General features: G+C 38.7%; 1 protein-coding gene across 1 annotated transcript in view; it reads right to left on the reverse strand.

The window, feature by feature from the left end:
- LOC136875930 (QRFP-like peptide receptor) overlaps positions 1 to 26,262 on the reverse strand; it is a 624,754-nt gene that overhangs the window by 134,524 nt on the left and 463,968 nt on the right. Inside the window, exon 2 of the mRNA XM_068228260.1 lies at positions 7,280 to 7,401. Within this exon, the coding sequence (XP_068084361.1) occupies positions 7,280 to 7,401 (122 nt within the window). The remainder of the gene's footprint in view (positions 1 to 7,279; positions 7,402 to 26,262) is intronic.

Consider the following 26,262-nt stretch of genomic DNA (forward strand, 5'->3'; position numbering starts at 1 on the left):
ATTTCAATAAGTTCTCTTAGCTGTTACTTATCACTTAAGATTAAGTCTCCATGCTAAACTTCTGTCACATCAATTAGGTGGTTCCTGGCATATCGCGATGAGCAAGTGAGTGCTTTTTCGCAGATACATAATTAGATTATTCCAACTGCAGGACTATCTCCAACCCAAATTATAAAAGTTAATGAAAGTGTAAATGTATGAGAACATAAGTCCTCTATGAATCTTTAATTGATAGGTAGAAAGTAAATATCGTATTTACAGGTGGAGCTCTCTTGCGGTGGAACATCTTTCATGTATGGCAATTTCCGGTTGTTAAACTATTTAGTAAATTCAATCATTCAGTTGCTAGCAGAGAGAGAGAGAAAGGGAGAGGATGGGGTGGAACAGGGGGTGACTGGCTTTGAGGTACGGAAATAGGGTTACATGCCAACGAAACACTACTGCTCTAAAATGAACTTCCATGAGTGTAGATCAGGTTACTTCACCTGTGGTTATTGTGAATAATTCACTACCACTTTCCTCATAATACCTCAAGGTAACAGGGAGTATAATTACGAGGATTGTCATGAATATTACATGCAATATTTGCGTGATAATAATATCGTACAAAAACGTATACTCTCGAGTTTTTATCCATCAGTTTACTTCTGTGTTATGTTAGTACAACGTGTCACTGATAATAATAATAATAATAATAATAATAATAATAATAATAATAATAATAAGAAGAAGAAGAAGAAGAAGAAGAATACTGGACACTACAAAACAGTCGTATTGCCAGAAGTACAGTATTATGTGCGTCAGAAACGACCACAACTGGAGCATATGGCATCATAGAGACAGAAAATATAGAACGTAAAATTCTTAGAAATATATTTAGACCAATACACGGAGATGGCATATGGATGAAACGATCTACCGAAGAGCTGTACCAGCACACTGACAAACTCACAGACATGATCAGGAAATGCAGACTAACTTTCTATGGGCACATATAGGGAATGGACAACAACAGACTTACAAAAGAAATCTTTGATGTAATAAACCGTTCTAGCAAGAAAACAATTCGGTAATATGAAACAGAGGAAGACTTAAGGCAGATGGGAATCAACAGGCAAATGATAGGAGACAGAAAATAATTCAGAAACAAAATTAGGAATACAAAATTTATAGTAAATGAGAAAAAGAAGACAGGAAAAGTTTGGACAGAACAAAGGAAATAGGAGCACATCCTAAGGATGAAGAGGTTTTGGGAAGAGAAGAGAAAGAAGGGAAAGAAGTGAAAATTGTGTCATCATGAGATATGCGAGTAAAAACACTGTCCATAAGGGAAAAAATTATATGAATGACTGAATGAATAATAATAATATTTAAAGGCTGGTTTTCGTTTCTCTCTGCATTATGTCTATCTGATCCGCCGTAACTATTAAACCACTTGCCCGGTTTCGATGAAACTCAGAAGGCATACGAAATGTATATATTTAAATTCAGTGCGCACGGGCTAAGTTAAATATCCAGTTTCGATCCCATAAGAGGTCCATAAAAAAGAAAGAAAATGTGACTCAAATCAGAGGGGAATATGCTCCTCAAGCCCTTATAAGTGAATACGCTGACTGTAAGATTAGTCTTAATAAAATGCTGAGCCCAGGGTGTGCCCTTATGCTCTTTTCACACGGAGGAAGTAAAACTAAGCCGGAGTAGCTTGGATACCAAAAAAACCCAGGATGAGCAGGCAACGCCGCTTGTGTATTTCAATGGCAATATTCACAAGGCGCAACTGGAGTCGGAGAGACCGGAAGACCGAACCGACGCAGTATGCTGGCTGGTCTCGTCGCTACTGCAGTCTCTTGAGTAGTACGACTCGATCAAAATGGGAGAACAAGTATTTAGTTACAAAATGAAAGGAAAATTAAGACGAGATGTCACTAACAGAGCTTGTAGTGAGGTGGCCAAAGACGTTCAACTCACAGGTAAGCATACGATGTTTTTCTTTTTACAAAGGGTGTACACAAGAAACAGAAAGTGAAACAATAGTGTCAGTTTTAGTTCAGTGCTTTATTCCACAACCATTCCTAATAAATGAAGTGGAAATGCATTGAATTACGTAAAAGAAAATCAATATAATGAAAGTAGAGTGAGTTTATGTACAACATTTCCACTGGCACGGAATAGAAACACGAGGAGTGAGAAAATATTTGGCTAAATATTTTCTCACTTCGTTAGGAGTACCCCGGGCATGTAGTTCAAGTTCTCGCGGTATTAGTGTGAGTTTCATAACTGTTGAATGGTTGTGGAATTTATGAAAGACCTCCTAATTTATACAAAAAGTTGTGAAGAATGCAAACGGCGTTTGTGATATCAATCACCCTTCCTGTAGATCGGCAGTGAATAAGTGTTCAGCACTCGACATTTTTTGGCCATAATTCCGAAAGCGTATTCCACCGTTTCTCATCCTCTGCGTAGTGTATAGTTAAAAAGTCCTTTTAATATTATAAAGTATTCTTTGGAGGTTATAGTCGCAGTGAATAATGGCGACAATGGAAAGGCTTCGTCACTGACGAAGTAGTGAGGGAAGTCAGTCATTTACGTCATCTGGTAATAGTCCTCGATTTGTAATCCATACATGAAATATTCCTCTTCAATGTTACTTCCAGCATATCCAGTTTCAATAGCACTGAAAAACCATATGTATCACTACATGCCGATAGCAATATGGAGTGGTAAATTTTATCATTGAAGTTAATTGATCCGCTACTGGGTAGTTTTTCTATTCAAACATGGTTCTCATACATTCGCGAATATATCACACGGCCATCATTCGAGACTTCATAGAGAGCGGGCAACTTGGGTAGCTAGTCACCAGTCTCCTGGTATTCAGGCTACTACAGTTTCTTTTGAGTATCTCAGTGTGAAGATGGCCTCAGAATTAAATTTTTGTAGATAAAAAATGTTATACAACCTGTGACAAAAATGTTCAGTGAATAGTCCTGTACTATCAACACAGATGAACAGTTCACGACGGTGACCTTACTGTCCTTCGAATTAGTCCCCTCCCATAACTATGCACGTCTGAGATCGGCGATACATGTCCTGGAAACTTTGGGATGGTGTTCAAAAGCCTCGTCACGTTTCGTTGGATGTCAGGAAGATCGTCAAATCTCTTTCTTTTCAAAGTGAGTTTTGTCGTGGGAATAGGAAGAAGTCTGGAAGATTGAGATCTGGCGAGTATGGGAGATGTTCAAGTTGCACAAGACATACAAGACGAGAACACGTTTCCCTCTTCCCTAACTTCTGGGTAACGATTTGTCACACGGATTCACGGTTAATCTGCAGTTCATCTGCTATCATACGCACAGATATTCACCGATCGTTCGTGATTAATGTCCTTTAATTCTCAATGTTTTCGTCACTAACGGCGGTCGCCGGTCTTCCGCTACGGGGGTTATCAGAAACACTTTCCCGGCCTCCTCGAAAACGCGCGAACCACTCGTACACACACTTCAAGGACAGTGCTTGATCTTCATAAACACGTACCAGCATCTCATGCGCTGTCTTGCCAAGCTTAAAACAAAACTGTGCATTGATCTTTTGGTTGTTCATGTTCCTGTTCGCAGTTCAGAATCAACGCACTAAACACGCACTATGTCAAACAGGTCTTACACGGCACACACACAATGCTAAAGTGAACAACGTTGGGAGCAGGTGGTCAAAAGCTGCTGCTACGCAGGTGAAGCGTTGCGTGTCGCCAATGTTACCGGATCGACCGTTCTGACTTCATTCACCGAACTTTATTGTCAAAGGTTGTATGCATTTCTGTGCTTTGGTGGATGATTTGTCCAACAAAAAACAAAAACGGATAACTTGCCAGTCTTCCAAACAAAAGGAGCATACATCCACAATTCAGAAAAATGTCGTAATCAAATAGCTATATGCGTATTCTTCGATGAAACTCAGTACTCCTATCTATATACATACTAGCTTTCATCCGCGGCTCAGCCCGCGTCTACCAGATTTTTTGAATCCAAGTGATTGTGTCCTTATAGTTACGTAAGAAGCCACTAAGTTTAACGGAGAAGTGTACCAGTTTTAGCTGTTGCAGGAAAGTGGGTTTGATTAAACACTGGACAAACCTTGACTGTCATAGGTCATATGATACCTGGGAGATTTCAAAACTGACGAATGTTAAATATACGCACCTGTTTTTGTGTTTATTTATTTGTCACTCAGTGACGAATTACTTTCTTATACTGTATTTTCCAAAACATAGGAGATGGAGCACTTTATTAATATTAACTTTTTCTTGTCTCTGCTGGTATGGAAATACTCTTTCTTCCTCTATCATTGTTTGGATTTGCAAACTAATTTGGTTCACATGTGCGAAGTAGGCCAGAGCTTCATTTCAATAACGCGGTCTCGTTGAATTTTTCGTAGGACATTATAATCTGTAGTTCTTGCGTACGTGGTTTGAGGATAGCTTCAACAACTTAAGCAAAGTTAATCCGAGTCTCAGAAATGCTCTCCCCACACCTAGAGCAGGATTTCTACTCTTAACAAATATAAAAGCTGTTATTGTGGGCTACCTTACGAAGATGTGGCCGCACGGAAATTTTCAAGAACCCTTTATGATCCACAATACTAGTGCGTTTGGTTTGTGAATACATCTAACAATTTAAGCTGTCTGGGCCGAGAAAATGTGTCAAGCGGTCTTTCAGTTATGAAGCTTCAGGCAGTATTAAGTTAAGCCTCACGAATGTATTTCCCGTACCTTGCGAGGAGCAGTATTGTTAAGAAACTTAACAGCTGGTATAGTGGAAGACTATATGAAAAATATGTGATCTCTGAGAACGTTTTGTAGACAGCTTGTAGACATCCTTAACGGTTCAGGCAGCGTAAACCGATGAAGTGTTCTCATGGCGTCATTTTCTCCTAGTGATTCCCAGAAATCTTTACTATTCGGGTTCCTTTCAACACAGTTTTTTGTTTAATACATGATAACACTTTTCCGAAAATTCTCCAGACAACAGCGAAAACCGCATAAAAATCCATTGAACAATTGTCGCGTTGTGGATTGCTATTCCAATAGCTAGCGCAGGATGTTGAAAAAACAACATAGAATCTCTTATTGTGCCCGAACTTTTCAGGACAGGTATATGGTTTCGCGAAATGTTTTGCATTACTTCTTATGCTGTGCAGTTCGTACCCATATAACGTGTGGATATAGTTAACCGATTTAAGCAGCTTAAGCCGATGAAGTTAGTGCGTGGCGTCATTTTATTGGAGTTGATTCGAAGAAATCGTTACTCCTCGGTTCAATACCCTGATGTATTTAATACTGCACGTATTAGTAAAAGAGGTTCGTAAAGCGTGAAATTCTGTTTGTGTTGTCAAAATCCAGATTTCGGTATAAAGTGTTTTATGTAACGTTAACACAGAGCTGTGGGTATATTTGCATTTGCACAGTACACACGCAAGGTCGTTCTACATGGTCATCAGTTAAGTGTTCGAAGCTACTCAACTATTTGTCAGCAGTTAATTATAACACATCGTTGACTTGACGGTAACATGAATGCTGTTATTGTTAAGGATACTTTGTTTGATTATTCAACCAGTACAAACTGTTCCTCTGTGAGTGACGCAGATGGTAGGGCGCTGAATTTAGGAGCTCTAATGGTTAGGTTCCATCCTATCTCAGTCCCGAGGTATTTGAAGGTACTCAAATCAGCCAGCAAATATTTATTATACGAAAAAGTGATCCTCAGAAACTAAATTCCAGCACCTCGAAGCCCAAGAACCATAAAATTAGTTAATCGGGCGTAAAAAATTATATAATGAATCATTACTGTACCTACTGTTGAACAAAATAATAATTAATTTGATTAACTTATATATTCATCATCAAATACAGACCAAAATTCTTCACATTTTTTTTGCTAGTTGCTTTACGTCGCACCGACACAGATAGGTCTTATGGCGACGATGGGAGAGGAAAGGGCTAGGAGTGGGAAGGAAGCGGCCGTGGCCTTAATTAAGGTACAGCCCCAGCATTTGCCTGGTGTGAAAATGAGTAACCACGGAAAACCATTTTCAGGGCTGCCGACAGTGGGGTTCGAACCTACTATCTACCGAATACTGGATACTGGCCGCACTTAAGCGACTGCAGCTATCGAGCTCGGTAATTCACAATTTTATGATAGTGAGTAATTATTAATTAGCTGCTGAATGAGAAGTGTCTTATTAGAACGTGATTGTAATTCTCAACGCCATAATTTTAGATTTCAACGTATTAAGCATGTCAAATTCGTTGCTACAATGCTTCATTCTGTTTTGTTGCGTAAGTGAAAGTTTTTCTTGCTGTTTGCTCTACGTCGCACCGACACAGATAGGTCTTATGGCGATGATGGGACAGGCCTCGGAATGGGAAGGAAGCGGCCGTGGCTTTAATGAAGGTACAGCCCCAGCATTTACCTGGTGTGAAAATGGGAAACCACGGAAAACTATCTAAAGGGCTGCCGACATTAGGATTCGAACCTACTATCTTCCGGATGCGAGCTCACAGCTGTGTGCTCCTAACCGCACGGCCAACTTGCCCGTTGTAACTGAACGTAGGCTCAGAATTAATAATAAGTTATTTCAAGCTGTCTAACTGTGGTGACTGATTGTATTTTGCAAAATATTATATAATACGCAATTACAGAATGCAGTTTTTCTTCTGGTTTGTGCGTAACTGAATATTGTCTCACACCTAAGTGAGAGATACGATGTTGTTAAGTTGTACTAACTATAGTGTGTGTATGTGTTTACAGAATACAATTTTTCGGAATCTTAGGCAAAATTCACCGAGATCTGTACGGGGGTAAACAAGCAGAACTATGAAGGCAAGTATAAAACATATTTTCATGGATCAATATGAAAACCTCATATGAATTCTCCTCTGCGGTAAAGGCACTTTAGGCACTAATGATTTCATTGCCAATGATCTTCAAATTTAATTAATGGCTATCATTACAACAGAATATTTTCAGTCCTACAATTAGGAAGATCTACGTTAAACTATCCTGGTAGATGCAGTATGAAAAATATTCTGCCTACAATCAAATCCTCTCGTATTACTTGACTGTAGTTAAATACAATGACAACTCCCGTTTGAGGAGATTAAATGTCATGACGCATGACGAACAGGTAGCAATAAAAAGAAAACATTCTGTTTAAACAGTTACGACCATGTTTAAGACACTTGAATATAATCAACAACTATATCAATTTACTACTAGCTACTCACCGCTCGAGACTCATAGCGGTGAGGGTTAGCACGGAGCAGATGGCGGATACACTCTGCATGTAGTGCACTACCTTGCAAAGAAACTCACCCATCGTCCACGAATAGGAGAACAGCTTCGCAACCTGTGAAGAGAAACAACAATTATTTAAATTAACATTACATTTACAAAATTATACATTTTGAGTACACAAGCAGAAATAAAGAAAAAACAGAATGTCTGAAATTTATGATAAAACTTTTAAGCTTTTCCGCTCTGTAGAAGCACGAAATGTTAACACTTCGAGCACTATATGTATTTGCTGGGGAGACCTAATATTTAGAGTGCACTGTGTTTTCTGGTGTGGTCTAGAACAATTTTGTTACTTTCATTGATCTGTCTTAATAGTGTTCTTGGCTTTGACAAAATGAAAGTGATGGAGGTACTAGCGATGCCGGTAATGCCATTGCCATCAGTGGTGTGAAAATGTTGCTCATAGGGTCGGTTGGTGCATGCATTTCAGTGGACTTGGCATAGTGATATGTAATATAATCTTCTGGCTCAGGTAGGAAAACAGCGGGAAACTACATTACTCCCCACTTCCGCAGTACACCAGGCCATTTATGACAGCTGATGGGGAGCTTTTGAGGATCCAACCAGCCTTCGGGATGAGGACTGAACATATATACATCCACCATTCCTGTAAAATACATATTAGTAACAGAATGACATGCTTGATTGTACAAAATAATACTCAGATTCTAACAGATAAATTTTGAACATGTGTATATATATTGTACCAGTAAAAGAGCCCGACTCTCAGATTAAATTTAAAAGTAGCATGACTATAGTTCTCAGGGCGAAAAACTGGATTAATTGTAGCTAGGGCTCGGTACAGGAGGTAGGGTCCTATCTACAGAAAAAACTTTGACTCTGATTGCACAAGAGTTTATTCAAATAAGTCATGAATTTGCACATCACCTCTAAGTAGAAATGGATTGTCTTCCTCGTATTCCAATAGTATGGCTCAGGTTCTCCGGCTCACCAAGCCAAGCTGGTTGAAGCACGTTCCAGAAGACTCCAGGGATTCCAGGGACTCCAGATACTCCAGACAGAGGCAGCTGGACTGTCTGGATTGACGGCAAGTAGAGATATCTCGAACTCTGAGGCCCGGGTTGAACCCCGGTGATCCAGGCGATGTTGTAGATAGGCATGTACAACCTCAGCCCAATGAGACTGAGAGGATTGATGTTCCCAAGGTCACTAGTAGCACTGAGTCCATAAAAACCTTGGATGATCAACTTATAAGCAGAGTTCTTGATAATTGTACATCAAGACTTCCAACACTCCTAAAACGATATGAGTGGTATTAATAATTTAGAGTTCATCACTAGGAAAATCCTCGTCCCTGAATAACTTCTGGCAACGAAAAATACAAGTCCCTTCTTGTGAAATTATAGTTAAACTCAAAGTTCATTACTGGCGAAGGTGCAAGTCTTTGCCTAAACTCGAATGAAAACACAAGTCCATTCACTTGGAAGTTTGAATATATTTAAAGTTAATCACTGGTGAAATTCATAAAGTCTTTGAGTGACCACAGACGAAAACACAAGTCCTTCCACATAAATAAATTCACTGACGAAATTTATAAGTCTTTTAAACCAACACTGGCAAATGTACAAGTCTTTGAGTAAATGTAAGTGAAATCCTAACTTCGTTTAAAGCCGTTGGAAAGTTAAAGTTCATCACTAGCAATGATAATCAATCACTGTCTATTAGAAGGATGAGTTCCTCAACAGTCGCAAATATTCCACGTAAATAATACAAGTCCATTTCACGAACACTTAGAAAAATTCCAATCTCGAATACTCGTAAATAATACAAGTCCATTCAATGATCACGTAGAAAAGTTCTGGTCTCGAACACATGAAAATAATACAAGTCCATTCAATGAACACTTAGAAGAATTCTGGTCTCGAACCCATGTAAACAATACAAGTCCATTTCACGAACATTTAGAAAAATTCTTATCTCGAAGGCACGTGAATAATACAAGTCCATTTAATTAACACTTAGAAGAATTCTGGTTTCGAACCCATGTAAATGATACAAGTCCATTTCACGAACACTTAGAAAAATTCCAATCTCGTAGGCAGGTAAATAATACAAGTCCATTTAATTAACACTTGTAAATATTCTAAGTTCAATTACGAAGACTTAGAAAATTTTCTACAACACTCGAAGTCTTAAGAGTCCACTTTATAGTACTTGGAAGAATCGTCTTCCCACACTTGTATAATGACAGAGTTCCACGATGATAGTAGCAGCAAGAGTGTCCCCACTGACTACTCAGCTGAGACTGTGTGAATAGGCTACAGTAGGTCCTCCTTTTATTCAGTCCGGGATGTCTACGTCATATTACGGTTTGATTGTATATCTCCCGAGTCTTTCGATGGATTTGCTTGAAACTCGAGCATTGGGACGTTTAGGTGATCCCAAACAAGATGACATATCGCTCGATTCGCTAGCATCATGATTATAGAAATTTCAAAATTTTCTCCATCGAACTCTCTAGAACAAGTGACGTGGAATCCAGAAAATACCAGTCAAGGCTGGTAACACGTGTTGAGACGAGCGGGTGGTCTAGCTAGCCCCTGTGGCTACGTCACAGCTCACAGTCGTCATACACTCGCTAGCTGGTCCTCGCTGCCGGTAAACAAACCAGGCGCGCTCGGAACATTACGCGTGGTAAAAAACGTAACTTATGCTCAAAAAATACTTATGTACAGGTCGTAACCGGTACAATATATATGTACTAGGTTGCGAGCTCAGCCGGAAGAGATATGAAGGTTTTAAAAACTACATGTGCCGTTTGCTGATGTTCTTTTATTTTACCCCATTTTATTGTTTGTTGTTTATCCTTTTGCCGTATGTATATGCACAATATTCTTTACTTTGCACGAACTTGCCGATGATTGTCAATGCGTGATAGTTTGAACAAGTTTGAAAATTATATGTATTACTAGCAAATGTACCCGTGCTTCGCTACGGTATTCTACATTGTATACGGATATCGACGTGAATACTGTGCGTGCAGTAAATGAGATTGTTTTAAAATTGCATGTCTCTCAGCCTTATCCGAGAAATAGCATGGGGAGGTCCCCATATGTTGTTTCCAATGTTAAAGTGAGGGTTGCGGAGTTGTGATGATAACGGCAGGCTCACTTGTCTACTGCCATTCACAATCGAGTTGGCTAGTTTACGTTATAATTGCAGGCCCCATTGCCTACTGCGCGGTCACAATCGATTTGGGGAGTTTTAGTTACAATGACAGACCCATTTCCTACTTTCAGACAGATTACAGTTAGAGTTTTTATTATAATAGCAGGCAACTTCCCTACCACCAGTCAAAATTGAGTTGTGCAGTTATCATTATAATGACAGGCCCTTTTTACTGCTGCCAGCCAGCTTACTGCCAGTCACGCAGAATTAGTGAGTTTCCATGAAAATAGCAGGCCACTATGCCTAATGCTGGTCAAATTTTAGATTGGAACACTTGTGTATAATGGCGGAAACCCTGGCCTAGAGCCAAACACAATAGGGTAGGGTACTTTCGAACAAAACTGCATGATCCCTGGCCTTCTGCAGGAGTAATCGAGAAGTGAATTATTCATTAAAATGGTAGGCCCTCCTTACTAATGCCAGTTACACAGGAGTTGGGGAAGGACCCCATTCCTACTGCCAGCAGTCAAAGTCGGTGTAGGGAGTACTGATTACAATAGCAGACACACCCTTTCTCGGTCGCTACAAATCGACATCAATGTATATGTATAGATGGACATACGAAAGTATATGCATGTTTACCATATTGCAGACCTTCATTTACAGATTAACTGCTGCTAAACGGTACGTCATACTGACAAAGTATTGTACTGTAAGGAGCAGTATTTAGCGATCTAAATGGTTGGTCCTATGATATTTTCTCGCATCTCATATATTCATGGGTCGGATTGAGTCAGAAACGTTGAATAGGTTGAAATTTGTGTAAGATTGTCTTACAATGCATTTCTTTTCTGATAATTATGTGACATAGCATTTGGCTCACATATGGGTACTGGGTGGGCCAATGTTCGTGTAGAGTTTGATCATACTACCTTTTCTGTAAGTGATTGAAAGTATGAATTATATAGGTAAAGAGTCCAAATTTACTTAAAATCGAGAAATAGAGACGAATCTAACGTATAAGCGATACAGATACGACAAAAAGTCATAAGACCAAGGTTGAAGATCACTCCTAATTCAACGAAGATTGTGCCATCCGTTATGTGATAGGACTTCCCGTTTATCCCACGAAATACTTCGAAACGAAGGTCTGCACCTTCATTAAAATTGCTTCCATATTTCGATATTGTTCGCGGATAAAAAATGAAAAAATCAAGATCTGTGAAGTTTTTCGTTCGTTACAGACTGAAACGTATAATTTTTCCAAATTTCAATTTTCTGGCTTGTCTGGCATATTATGCTGCAATCTGGATTTTGGGTGAGAGGGTAAAAATTATGACTTTCAGGAAATTAAACGAAAAAATATGCAGACGATCATTATTACCCCTCAGACGGGTATCTGTACGAAAATGTCACCAAAATAGTCAATGTACAGGCACACACAGTCGTTACGATTTATAGAGATAGATAAGGAATCTGCTCCACGTACAACACATTTTGGCTACGTCCGCTGGTCTTAACCTGCAAATCCAACCGTTCATGATATCTCACTTATTAATTCTCCTGTGGAAAAATTCACATACCGGGCGAGTTGGCCGTGCGCGTAGAGGCGCGCGGCCGTGAGCTTGCATTCGGGAGATAGTAGGTTCGAATCCCACTATCGGCAGCCCTGAAGATGGTTTTCCGTGGTTTCCCATTTTCACACCAGGCAAATGCTGGGGCTGTACCTTAATTAAGGCCACGGCCGCTTCCTTCCAACTCCTAGGCCTTTCCCATCCCATCGTCGCCATAAGACCTATCTGTGTCGGTGCGACGTAAAGCCCATAGCAAAAAAAAAATTCACATGAGAACAAAAGTTTTAGAAATGGATTTGCATTAAGGATTGTAGATTTCGATTAATTTCGGATGTGCATATTTTGAGGAAGTGCAAAATCATGGTTCCGGTTTCGGATAAACCCCCAGTAAATTTAGGTATTCAGAAATAATATTGGCCCTAAAACCTACACAAGGACAGGTTTGGTAGAAATATATTCAGTAGTTTTCAAGTTATAAAAACTCATACAATCAAACCGAGAAACCAAAGTTAAGAAATATGCAGATGGTCATTATTACAACTGAAACGGATAACTGTACAGAAATTCCGCCAAAATAGCCAATGTATAGGCAGACGGTCGTTGCGATTATATTTATATAGATGACAGATAAGCATGGGCACGTTTGAAAGTGCAAACCTTCATTTCGAGATTTACTGCTCCTAAACGGTACATCATACCAACAAACGGTTTGCACCCTCAGACGTCCCTTTTATCGCTCTACATGCTTGGTGTTAAAACATTTTCTCGTACCTCACATATTTGTGGGTTCGACTGAGTTACGATATTTGAAGGGGGGTGAAATTTGGGTTCATTTTCATCATTTTACATTATTTTTCACATACTTATGTGAAAGCTAGAATCATGAAATTGGGTCCGCATATAGCCATTGGTCGTGTCAATGTGCGTGCCAAATTAGATGACTCTACCTTTCCTATAAGTGTATCAAACTAATACACGTGTAAAAAGCAAAAAATTTACGAACCATCGAAATATACAGCCAAATCTACCCTATAAGGGAGAGAGAGAGAGAGAGACGACAAAATATCACAGGACCAAAGTTGTAGATCACTCGAAATTGAACGGAGATCGTGCCATCCGTTTTGTGGTAGGACTTTCCGTTTAGCCGCGAAATACCTCGAAACGAAGGTCTGCACCGTCATTAAATTGCCTATATTTCAATATTATTCGGCATCAAAAGTGAAATATTTCAATTTCTTGGAAGATTTCCGTAGGTTACCGGCTAAAACGTATAAATTTGCTTAATTTTAATTGTTCAGCTCGTGTGGCAGATTGTGAGGCAATCTTGATTTTGGGCGAAGAAGGGGGGGGGGGGGAATTTAGGACTTCCAGGAAACTATAGCTAAAAAATATTCAGGTGGTCATTATTACCCCTTAAACGGAAAGCTGTACGAAAATTTCGCCAAAATAGTCAATGCACAGACACACGGTCGTTACGATATAATTTATCTAGATAGATAATGAATCTGCTCCTCGTATAACACCTTTTGGGCTATGTCTGCTAGACTTAGCCTGAAAACCGACCTTTCATGTTATCTCCCTTATTAATCCTCCCGTTAAAAAATGCACATGAGAAAAATAAATTAGAATTGGATTTCCAAACAGTTTGATCGATTTCCAGTCAGGTTGGTCTTGTACTTTATATATTGTGGGAGAGTAAAAATCACCATTTCGGTCCCCTATAAAACCCCAGTCCATTCAGGGAATTTGAAATGGTTTTAAACCTTAAAACTTACCCTTGGAGGGGTGGATGCTAAATATAGAGTTTGGTTCAAATATCTCAGTAGTTTTCAAGTTGTAAGAAATACGCTTTACGCGCACCCGCTCTTGCGTTAAGTCCGGTGGGACTTGTACCGAAAAACGGTCCGTTAATGATATCTCCGTTATTAATCCTGGTATCGAAATGATGCACATGAGGAAAAAGTTTAGAAATTAATTTCCATTAAGGCAGGTGGATTTCCATTAAGTTTGGTTGTGTATATTTTGAGGGAGTGCAAAATCACAGTTTCGGTTTCGTATAAACCCCCAATTAGTTCAGGGATTTAGAAACATTATTTGCCCTAAAACCTACCCAAGGACAGGTGGATTCTAAATATGAAGTTTGGTGGAAATACTGTATATCCAGTAGTTTTCAAGTTATAGAAAGACAAACAGACAAACAAACAAACTAACAGACACCAAGGAAACCTACCCTTGGACAGATGGATGCTATATATGTAAAGTTTGGTTCAAATATCTTCAGTAGTTTTCAAGTTGTAAGAAATACGCTTTACGCGCACCCGTTCTTGCGTTAAGTCCGCTGAGATTTGTACCGAGAAACGGTCCGTTAATGATATCTCCCTTATTAAATCCTGTTATCGAAATGATGCACATGAGAAAAAAGATTTAGAAATTATTTTTCATTAAGGGAGGTAGATTTCCATTAAGTTCGGTTGTGTATACTTTGAGGGAGTGCAAAATCACGGTTTCGGTTTCGTAAAAATCCCCACTCAGTTCAGGGATTTAGAAACGATATTTGCGCTAAAACCTACCCAAGGACAGGTGGATTCTAAATATGAAGTTTGGTGGGAATATATCCAGTAGTTTTCAAGTTATAGAAGGACAGACAAACAGACAGAGAAACAAACAGACAAACAGACACCAAAGCTAAAAATTATGCAGATGGTCATTATTACACCTGAAACGGATAACAGTACGGAAATTTCGCCAAAATAATCAATGTACAGGTACACGGTCGTTACAATTTTATTTTTATAGATATGATTCTCCGATAGATCTGAGAAAGTATTTCTATGCTTAACTTACATACAGCTATGATTCAACACGTCTATTATCAAGTGCTCGAGTCAGGACTGATTTCAGGTAGTTGGCCTGGATAGAAGCCTTCTTGCACAGACCTGTCCGTCAAGGAGGTTCGGAGGGCGGAAAGGTGAAGCAACCCTGCTAGAGAGAGGTGGAACGTCACTATAGCCAATCTGTATTTACGTTTATTAGAAAATGAATGCATGATAACGATTTTTCGAAGAATTTCATGTGCAGCAATGACTTAGATAGTTCTTAGTACGAATTAATATTTAATTATATAAAATAGCCTACAATACGGTCCCCTTTGACAGGGCGCTGCCTAAATTCAAATAATTCAATACAGATGAATATAATACACATTCCAGACTATTTTGCATCAGAATAACCTCTAGTAAGATTAATTATGAGCTAAAAAGTATGAATTGTTGTTTTACCGAAATTTCAAATCTTTTATTATGGCAAATATGTGGAATCTTTTCAAGTGTGTGTGATCATTGAGATTGGTTTGGCTGGCTATTTTACGAAATGTATTTCGTTTTTCTACTATAAATGTTTAACAACTTGCTTTTATTTTCCATATAAGAATTTAAGCTCTCTGTTGATGTCTATGAAATAGTGGGAGCTATCATATGCGTGTTTTGGGAAGGCTGAAAGCCGATTACATTTTACTGAATTTTTGTGTCCTTTGCAACCATGGTGGGAATTGCGTTTTGTTTGTTTCATGATATTTGAGTTCATAAACTCTTGATTTAGACTAGAGAATACGTCTTTGTTGAGGTTGAATTTGCTAACCTTTGCAGCCTGTTGTACTAGTTCTGAATGCAGCCTTTAATAAGCTTACTAGAAATATTTTGTTCATTTGAAATATTGAGGTTAGAGGGCATTTCTGTATAATGTTGTCGTGCGGTGCGTGGGATTTTAATTGTGTCTGATACTGGCTCTTTGAAATACAGTGTGCGGCGTGGGTGTTTCATACTTTAGTAGCTTGTTGAAGCAGGGTCCTTTGAGGAGGTTGATGAGGAGAATTCCCATTTTGTGACGTTATGTTCTCTCTATGTTCGTACTTTATACTTCTAATTCTGAAGGAAAGTGCACTGACAGGAAATGTGTATGTATGGAGTCCGTCATTTAAGCTACAGGTCATAATTTTACCAACATAATGTAATCACATTAACGAGATAGTCAATGAATTTTACAGATCTCTTCATGTGGTTACGTGTAGGAATGATATTTTGCCTACTTGATTCCTGCGAACAGAAATGTAGGCTTTAAAGATATAAATCCGTTGTAGGCTCTTTGAAGCAGCAATTTGTTAGTTTTATTGTGTCTACAAACACATATTTCACGGGTTCGTCCGTATATGGAATACTAGCAATTGTACCCTGCTTCACTACGGTATTTTGCATTGTATACGGATGTCAAAGCAAATTACTGTACATGCAGTGAATTAGATTTTTTAAAATTTCATGTGTCTTAGCGTTATCCAGAAACAGCAGAGAGAGGTTCCCAAACGCTGTTTCCAATGTAAAGTGCAGGCCCCATTACCCACTGCACGGTCACAATCGATTTGGAGAGAATTCGTTACAATGGCAGACCCCCTTTCCTACTTCCGGACAGATTAAAGTTGAGGAGTGTTATTATAATGGCAGGCACCTTCCCTACTGCCAGTCAAAATTGAGTTGTGCTGTTATCATTATAAAGTCAGGTCCCTTTTCTTAATGTCAGTCACACCGTGTTGGTGAGCTTCATGATAATAGCAGGCCTAATGCCAGTCACATTTTAGATGGATAAATTTCCGGGCTAGTTGGCCGTGCGGTTAGGAGCGCGCAGCTGTGAGCTCGCATCCGGGAGATAGTGGGTTCGAACCCCACTGTCGGCAGCCCTGAAGATGGTTTTCAGTGGTTTCCCATTTTCACACCAGGCAAATGCTGGGGCTGTACCTTAATTAAGGCTACGGCCGCTTCCTTCCCATTCCTAGGCCTTTCCTTTCCCATCGTCGCCATAAGACCCATCCGTGTCGGAGCGACGTAAAGCAAGTAGCAAAAAAAAAAAAAATAGAGATAGATGGATAAATGTGTTTATATTGGCGGGCACACTCGCCAACTCCCAAACACAATCGGTTAAGGGAGTTTCGAACAAAATTGCATGCTCCCTTGATTCTGCCAGTCAAATTGAAAAGGAAATTATTCATTACAATCGTAGTTCCCCCCGTACTAATGCCAGTTAAACAGGCGTTGGAGAAGGTTCCTATTCCTACTGCCATTCAAAGTCAATATGGAGGGTAATGATTACAATAGCAGACGCCCTCCTGCTGAGATTCACTATCGATTTGTAAAATATTAATTATAATGGCAGGCACACTCTTTCTACATCACTACAAATCGACTTCAATGAATATATGTAGATCGACATACGAAGTAAATGCATGTTAAAAATATTGCAACCCTTAATTTACAGAATAACTGCTGCCAAACAATGTGTCATATCGATAAACGAATTGTACCTTAAGACGCCTCATTTAGCGGCCTAAATGTCTGGTCTAAAGATATTTTCTCCTATTTCATCTATTTATGGGTAAGATTGAGTTAGAAACGTTGAGTAGGGTGAAATTTGGATAAGGTTTGCTCACACGTACAATCGAGAAATAGAGACAAATCTAATGTATAAGGAATAGAGATACGACAAAACATCATAGGACGAAAGTTGTAGATCACTCCAAATTGAATGAAGATTGTGCCACCCGTTTTGTGATACAACTTACCGTTTAGCCACGAAATGCCTTGAAAAGAAGCTCTGGACCAATATTAAAATTGCCTCAACATTTCGAGATCGAGAAAAGACACATGAGGAAAAAAATGTTTTAAAAAGGATTTTCATCAAGGTGGTCGATTTCCAGTCAGGTAGGTCTGGTATATATTGTGGGAGAGTAAAATCACTGTTCCGATTTCCTATAAACCCCGAGTCATTTCCGGGAATTTGACATGGTATTGACCTAAAAATCTATCTTTGGACAGGTGGTTGCTAAATATGAAGTCTGGTTGAAGTATCTCATCAAAGGTGAAAAAATATGTAGATGGCCATTATTACTCCTGAAACGGATAACTTAATGAAAATTTCGCCAAAATGGTCAATGTACAGACCCACGGTAGTTACGATTTTATTTATATAGATAATTGCCTATTTAACGCATTCTGACGAAACCATTTTCCTTTCAATGCATTGTATTCTAGCTGGTGTGGTCGACAGAATTATTTTTCCGTTTCCCAACACCTATTTACCCCACTGACAATGAGGAGAATTCTTGGAAGTCTACAGAAATATCGTTCGGGAAATTTACTTCAGAACAAACAAGGAACAATTTAACCTCGAAACATTCCACCCTTCCCACATCTATGATAATACACGAGAACCAATCAATGTCGAATTATGTTCTATACACCCATATTCCCTAACTCCCTCTCGCTGCAAGTTGCTGGACACTTTGTTTTGAGATCGTGTTGAGATCTACTTTGAAGATACTTCTTTCGGCATTGCCGAACACACTTCTTCAAAGTGCTACTGGCTGAAGCAGTGGGTAACTGGAGATTCCAACTTCGCTATCGATGGAAGGGAAATTTTCTTCGAATCTTGAGGTAAATAGTAAATTCATTTTTCCCTTTCCTTATCTTGTGATTGAGGACTACGATCGCATTTCTTTGTAGAAATTATGGACATTTATGTATCGTTGATCCAACGGCCGTAGCCGTGTTGAAACACCGGATCCCATGAGATCTCCGAAGTTAAGCAACATTTGGCGTGCTCAAGATTTGGATGGGTTGCCAAGCGCTGTTGGTGGGGGGTAAGGGAATGGAGGAGCGGAAAGGAACTGGCCACCCTACCGCACGTAAACTCCGGCTCAGGACACCTCTGCGGAGGTTCGGACCTGCTTTCGGGCAGAATACATCCTTACCTTACCTATGTACTGTTGAAAGCTGTTTTTCATTTCCTTTTTGCAACATTACATAATTCAGGCCATGGACGCTGAGGGTACCGTCTGTATTAAAGGATCCGAGAAAGCCATGTCCTTCCCATCGTTTCGATCAAATTAGGTGTTCTTAAGGGTGATTTCAGCAAGCTATCGGGAGACATCACAGAGTTGGAGAGGAGTGCCATGCTTTTTCTGTAATCCATTAGGATTGTGAAAGAAGTTAGTGGGAGTATTCATAAAAAACATCAGGTTTGGTAGCCGGTATGAGAAGAAGTCTGATAGGGTTATGCAATGAAATCCAGGGTGGAAAGAGATAGTAAAATTATCCATTGTGGGGGTGAGCTAGGTGAAGCATTAGATCTAAAACCAAATCAACTGGCTTTATTCAAGTTTTGTCCCATCACTCCATGTGATGTTGAGACATCCTTCTTATAATACACTAACGTTCTCCATGACAATAAAACACGATTGTTGCTTGAAAGTGTTGAAAATTTGTTAGTTGTAAATTCCTTCTGTAATCAGTGGGTGTACTATTACATTATAAGTAATTTTTAATGCCTATCTGATTGGTTATTTATACAATGTTGCCTATTTCCGTGCCTATTTTAGATATTTTACTGCCTTTATGCCTGCCTATTTTAACTGTTTTTGGTACCTTTAATCCTGACCCCAGTTATGAGGGTATTTAGTAGTTGTAGTAGCGACGTGAAGGAGATTGGTAAGCTCCAGATTAGATTATGGTCCCAAGGTATGGGATCCTCGCCAGGATTAATTCATCCGAGAACTGGAAAAAATCCAGAGAAAACAGAACGATGCTTTCTGGACGATTCCCCACATAACAGGAGTGTTACAAAATTTTGCTAACTTCAAGCTCGAAAGATTTGGGACCAAGAAGACGAGCCCCTCGACTAAGGAGTATGCTTCGAGCTGTCAGTGGAGAGAAGGCGTAGAATGACATTAACATACGAATAAGCTTGAATGGAGCTTATGAAAGTACGAACGATCATAAAGTGAAACTAAAATTGGAATTCATGAGGATAAGTTTGAGTGCATGTTTGTTTATAGGAAGAGGAATTAAGGATGGGAAAAATTTACTAAGAGTGATATCCGATGAAATTCCATCTGCTTTGAAAATACTCAAAACTGACTATGCAAATAACTGATAGGGAAACTGCCGCCAAAGTGACAGCCATATATGCAGATCAGTGGGGACTGATGAATTGATAGTACTACTACTAATAATAATAATGATAATTAGTGTTATTTGCTTTACGTTCCACTAACGCCTTTTATGGTTTTGGAGACGCCGAGGTGCCGGAATTCAGTCCCTCAGGAGTTATTATATGTATCAGTAAATCTATCGACACGAGGCTGACGTATTTGAGCACCTTCAAGTATCACCGGACTGAGCCAGGATCGAACCTGCCAAGTTGGGGTCAGAAGGCCAGCGCCTCAATCATCTGAGCTACTCAGCCCGGAGACTGATTAACCGATATAATTTATGTTGTTGTGTGAGTCTTCAGTAGAAAGACTCGTTTGACGCAGCACTCCAAGCCACCCTATCCTGCGCTAACCTTTACATTTTGTACGTAACTGCGGCATTATACATCTGCTCTAATCTGATCGTCATATTCATACCTTGGTCTGCACCTACCGTTCTTACCGCCTACACTTCCCTACTTCCCTCAAAAGCCATCTGAACAAGTTCTGGGTGTCGTAAGATGTGTCCTATCATTCGACCTCTTCTTCTGGTCAAATGTAGCCAAATCGATCTCCTCTCACCAATTCGATTCACATCTCTTCATTCGTGATTCCATCCATCCATCTCACCTTCAGCATTCTTCTGTTACACCACATTTCGAAAGCTTCTATCCTCTTTCTTTCTGAGCTAGTTATCGTCCATGTTTCTTTTCCATACAATGCCACGCTCCAGACGAAAATCTTCAAAAGCATCTTTTTAATTCCTATATCAAAGTTCAAAGTGAGAAAATTCCTTTTCTTCAGAAAGGCCTTCTTTACTTGTGCTAGTCTGCATTTTATGTCCGCTTTACTTCTGACATCGTTAGTTATTTTATTGCCCTAGTAACAATATTCGTCTACTCCCTTTAAGACTTCATTTTCTAATTTAATATTTCCTCTATCACCTGACTTCGTTCGACTGCACTCCCTTACTTTTGTTTTGTACTTATTTATTTTCATCATGTACCCAAGAGTGTCCATACCATACAGCAATTTATCCAGATCTTCTGCAGTCTCAGATAAAATAACATATCATCAGCGAATCTCAGGATTTTGATTTCCTCTCCTTGGATTGTGATTTCCTTCACAATTTCATCTTTGATTTCCTTTAATGGCTGTTCTATATAAACATTGAAAAGTAGGCAGAACAAATTTCAAACTTGCCTCACTCCTTTTATGGGTTGGTGCTTTTTTTTCAAATTCCTCAATCCTTATCCCTGCAGACTGTTTTTTATACAGATATACATAATTCTTCGTTCTCGGTATATGATCCCGGTCAACTTGAGAATCTCAAATAGCTTAGTCCAATCACCATTATCAAATGCCTTTTCAAGATCTACGAACGCCATTTATGTGGGCTTGTCGTCCTTAATTCAATCCTGTAAGGTCAGACGTAAAGTCAGGATTGCTTCACGTGTACCTACATTTATTATGAAACCAATTTGGTCTTCTCCCAACTCAGTTTCAACTTGTCTTTCTTTCCATTCTGCTGTACATAATACGTGTTAACATCTTGCAGGCGTCAGATACTAACTGATATAACACTGTATATGAATGTTAATCCAACAGATACAATTCACCGCGATTAATGTTCATATTATTTTCTACCTATTAGCTACCCATAACAGTAATAAATTTTGCAGGATACGGTGAAAGACTCTTAAACGTAAATTCCTTTCGTAAAGTACCTAGTCTCTGAGATGTAAAAGGTGGGAGTTTGCTACAGTTTTACTGCTTAAGAAGTTTAATTACTTCCTTTTTCCATTGTTTTATTATCGCTTTGATTAAACTTTTAATGTTTGTTGGAAAGAGGTCATGCGACCTTTGGTTTATCCACAACATTACGTTCTTGAACGATTGCTGTTATACTGTAACGTCTCGGATGATTCTAAGAAAGATTAAAATCAAGGAAAGTAATGAGCAGATGTTGAATGCTGTACTTTAACGAGGTTAAAGTGGCAGTCAAGAATGTAATAGAGGGCTAGGTAGATACTCCTGAAGAAACGGAATCCATGATATCTCATCGCAGACCAAAAGGAAAGTTCTAATAGTACCGTCGCGTCGGCCTCCCGCTGAATGTGCTTCAATAGTTTCTCACTTAGGTTTCACAAGGTTTCTCAAGATAATGTCCCATACCATATTCGCTCTTCCGGTATTCGTTCTGGATAGACAATTCCCATTGTTCAATGTTGTTACTAGGGTTGTTCAATTGAAAAATAGACTGGTATCGAGACACCACCGCTGCATGTATTGGACAACACAAACACTGTTGGAAATCTGGCAGTGTTGGATGAATGCTAGAAAAACACGGAACAATTCTTTGTTTTTTTGACATAAATATGTCTTATGGCTGGAAGAAATCCGAAAAATTTGCAACGTGACACTAGAGAATGTGTCACGTATGTGTAGCCATAACAACCGTGCAGGCAGTGATGTAAGGTATGGATGGATGGTCAGACAGTGTTACCTAGCAACCGAACAGGCTACTTCTTATGGCTGGTTGCCTTCTGAAATTAGGAACCGTTGATGAATGGCCATAACCAGGAGACATACGTATGATCATTTGATGTCTTGTATTTCTCTGTATATAACTACGTTATGTGAAGCGCTGTAAAGTGAACAGTTCAGTGTTTTTTGGTGCCGAATTTATTATTATTTTGTTCAAGAAGCTGTAATATTTGTCAGCTGCGACAGGACTGAAGAATGAATATGGAGAAATCAAAGAGAGAGCGGCAGGTCCACTTGTAAACGACGACGTTGCTATAGCATTTAATATATCTGACAATGAAGCAATCTCTCTGTTCGTAATAAAAGAAAATAGACGAGGTCTATTGTTTTCAGCAGACGACTTCAGAGAAGACGAGAAATAGTACGAAGCAGTTGAGATGTATAGGGAGGAATGGATTGCAGAAAAATGCGGGTATGAGAGCATATTTGTTATTGAATCTGTGAGTGTCATTCGTGACAATATTGAAGCTAATACTTCCTTTTATTCGATGGGGATAAACCTACAGCTCCTACATTAGAAGTGAAAGTATTTGGTGGGAAAGTTAGAAATTAGTTTTGATTCTGGGTACAGTTTTGCAAGATAAATGGTGATACTATTATAAGTGACAAGGATTGGTTTCAGTTCTTGATTGAAGCAACATTACCAAAACCAAGCGCTAAGAAACTTATTCAAAGATTTCTTCCTTCAGATCCTAAGTACAGTAAGGCCATCGAACTGACAAAATCAAGATTTGCACGGAATGAGCTGTTAAAGGGACATAGTGTACCCGACTCGGGGCCTGTCATTTCGTAATATTATATTAACTCAGGTTAGGTTCATTGTAATTCACCGAATATGAGGTCACTTCAGGGTTTTAAGTTCATAAGTCAGTAAAACAAAATACTTTTCCCGAAGTAGCTGGTACAAAATTTGATAATAATACGGGGCACGAATAAATAATTATGTTAGGTTGACTCAAATGAATTTTAAATATTCATTTAATTAAATAAAAATAAACAAACATACTGATGAATCTAATTATACGGTGAGAAAATCTACATAAAAATATATATAAAGTAACCGCTTGTCTGCGTGTGGTGCAAACCATACTCCCGTCATAATTGAAATGTCCGTTCATAACTGATACTGTACGTCCACCATCATCACATGCAGATGTCCGTCTCCTTTCACTCAGACATTATAATGTATTTGATGTACATCTTGAAGTAAGAATATCCACATTTGTTTATTAGTAATATCTGAAACTTGAGAAAATCGGTTGTCAATAGAATTTCACAGTTTAAAATATGTTGAATATGTACATTTCCCGTCTCGAGATGAAATATTTGAATTAATACAATTATATTTGGTAATTTGTTATCTCAATATCCTTTTCAACTTGATATATTCAGTAATCGTTCATTCAGTAGTTTTCTTTCTGCTCTTGCAATGTATGTCATCTATTTTCTCCACATGTAAATTCAATTATTATTATTATGACTATGGCTTTTATCTTCGGTCCAAGCAAGGCCTCCACAAGCTCCTCACTCACAAATACTTTAGAAATCTATTCTTATGTCCACTTTTATTCCAGCATAAACTTAATATTTGAATTTATACTCCTTTGATATTTAATTATGTTTTGTTTGTTATACATGTTTAATGTTATTTAGTTCTTTTAAGACGTTACCTTACTTCGCGAATTTCGAATAATAATTCATCTGATGACGTGGAAAATTACTCCATATTCTAAAATGATTTTACATTTCAATCATGACGTTTGTTTACAATATGAATTTTAATTCAAAGCAATGGAATGCCATACAAAGGTTCGTCAATTCTCTGGCTTTGTCTTGATCCGCTCAATAGATAGAGATAACCTGATTTTAGGGCAGTTATACGATAAGTTAGATACTGACCTTAGAGCTTTCGTTACTTTTGGATTAGTAAGATAGAAATATGCTGCTAATCCTAGTGACTGGTGTTTGGCTAATATGCTAAAGAATTCTAAGCTTGAAGCTGAAAGTGAAGAGCACCTACAGTGGTATTTCTTGCCGCGGTACCGTAGTGTAAGTGAGAGAAAATACAGTAATGATAAATTGCCTACTATTGCATGCATATTTCGAGGCTTTTAAAAATTATGTCAAATGTATTTGGGGTAATAAAAATTCGCATGCAATGACAATTTTTTAAAGCTGGAGCGTTGGCATTAGATGAAATAAATGATATGTAAGCAATTAAAGGGGTGAAGATTTTTAAAGATGACGAGTGACCTATTCGAGTAAGAACGAAACTTATTCTAAGATATGAACAAGGTTAATTCATTTTTCCAGAGATACTGCCGAGTAGGCATGTGATTGATCAGAGGATATTTTTCCAAAGAAATCCTACCATCTTTTACAATATTCCGGGCTTTAAACACTACTGTCAAACCTAAGATAACTGGTGTTAGATTTGTCGACATGGGAATTTTCATTGGGTCACATAAAGAAGAGTCGTGAGAGCTCTGAGGCATGTGGCACAATATGTGAGGTGGAAGGGTTTATGTACGCATGCGCAGTCAGACATCTTCCTGGTCAGCTGTACTTCGGCTTCTTCCTGTGTTGTAGCGAATCACTTGGCCGAGAAGAAGCTATTTTAGTGTCTATTCTGTAGTTATCAGTGTATTTACTAGCTTCCAGTGATTTCGTATGAATTTAAACGATTCCTTCTCCGTGCCATCTCTCGTAATATTTGTTAGCTTGAGTAATTTCGGTGAAATTTTAACTTTCTTTTGCATATTGTTATTTTAACACTGAGGCTGTGAACTTCTCCCATTCCGGTAGTTAACGAAGCGAGTCGATCCTTTGTGCTAATTTTCAAAGTTGGTTTGGCCGACATGGTTCGCATAACAAACCAAGAACAACTTTCAATAATTAATTAAAGAAATCACTGATGAGCTCCAACAAAGCAACACAAATGTCAGGAATGCATTTTCATCGATGGTGCCGGGTGCAATAGAAATGGCTTAGGATATATAATAAAAAGTACTTCACTTTAGATCTTCATGTTGTATTAGTAACGCTGACAGGAATAGCTGCTGTTTTGCTGCTCGGCGGTTGAAACGCGCACATTACTGTACATTCAAAATGCCTCTAAATTTAAATGAGAGCTCGGTGTCTGGACTGAAAATAATTCCAAATGCAGCTGGCACAGCTGAATATGGGATAAAGTCCCAATGACTCACAGCCATTCATTAATGTGTGTGAATCGACTTCTAAAATATATCATAAGTAACGACATTCCATTCTGGTGCCAAAATTATTGTTTTTGAGGGAGATTTCAAAAATGTTTTTCCTGTTTTGCCACATGCTTATTGCCAAACAAATAATTTTAATTGTATCAGATAATCTGCTCTTTGACCGCTTACGTTCTGTAGATGGTGACGTATCAAATGCTATTGAACTACCAGCTAGAATTTGAGCACATGATGACATCGTGATTGAAATTTATATCAAAACGTCCACTTGTGCGAAAGATGTCTTATTTTTGACGAAAGTTGCTGTTCTTAGTTCATTTGAAAGTTGTTGGGATTATGCCCGGAAGTTTAAAACCATTCACTAGCGTCAACCGATTAATAAAGTTTGCTACTTGAATTTCCTACATAATTATTGACTTCCTTGGAATTAATGG

This window comes from Anabrus simplex, chromosome 6 (assembly GCF_040414725.1).
Source record: "Anabrus simplex isolate iqAnaSimp1 chromosome 6, ASM4041472v1, whole genome shotgun sequence".
Lineage (NCBI taxonomy): Eukaryota > Metazoa > Arthropoda > Insecta > Orthoptera > Tettigoniidae > Anabrus > Anabrus simplex.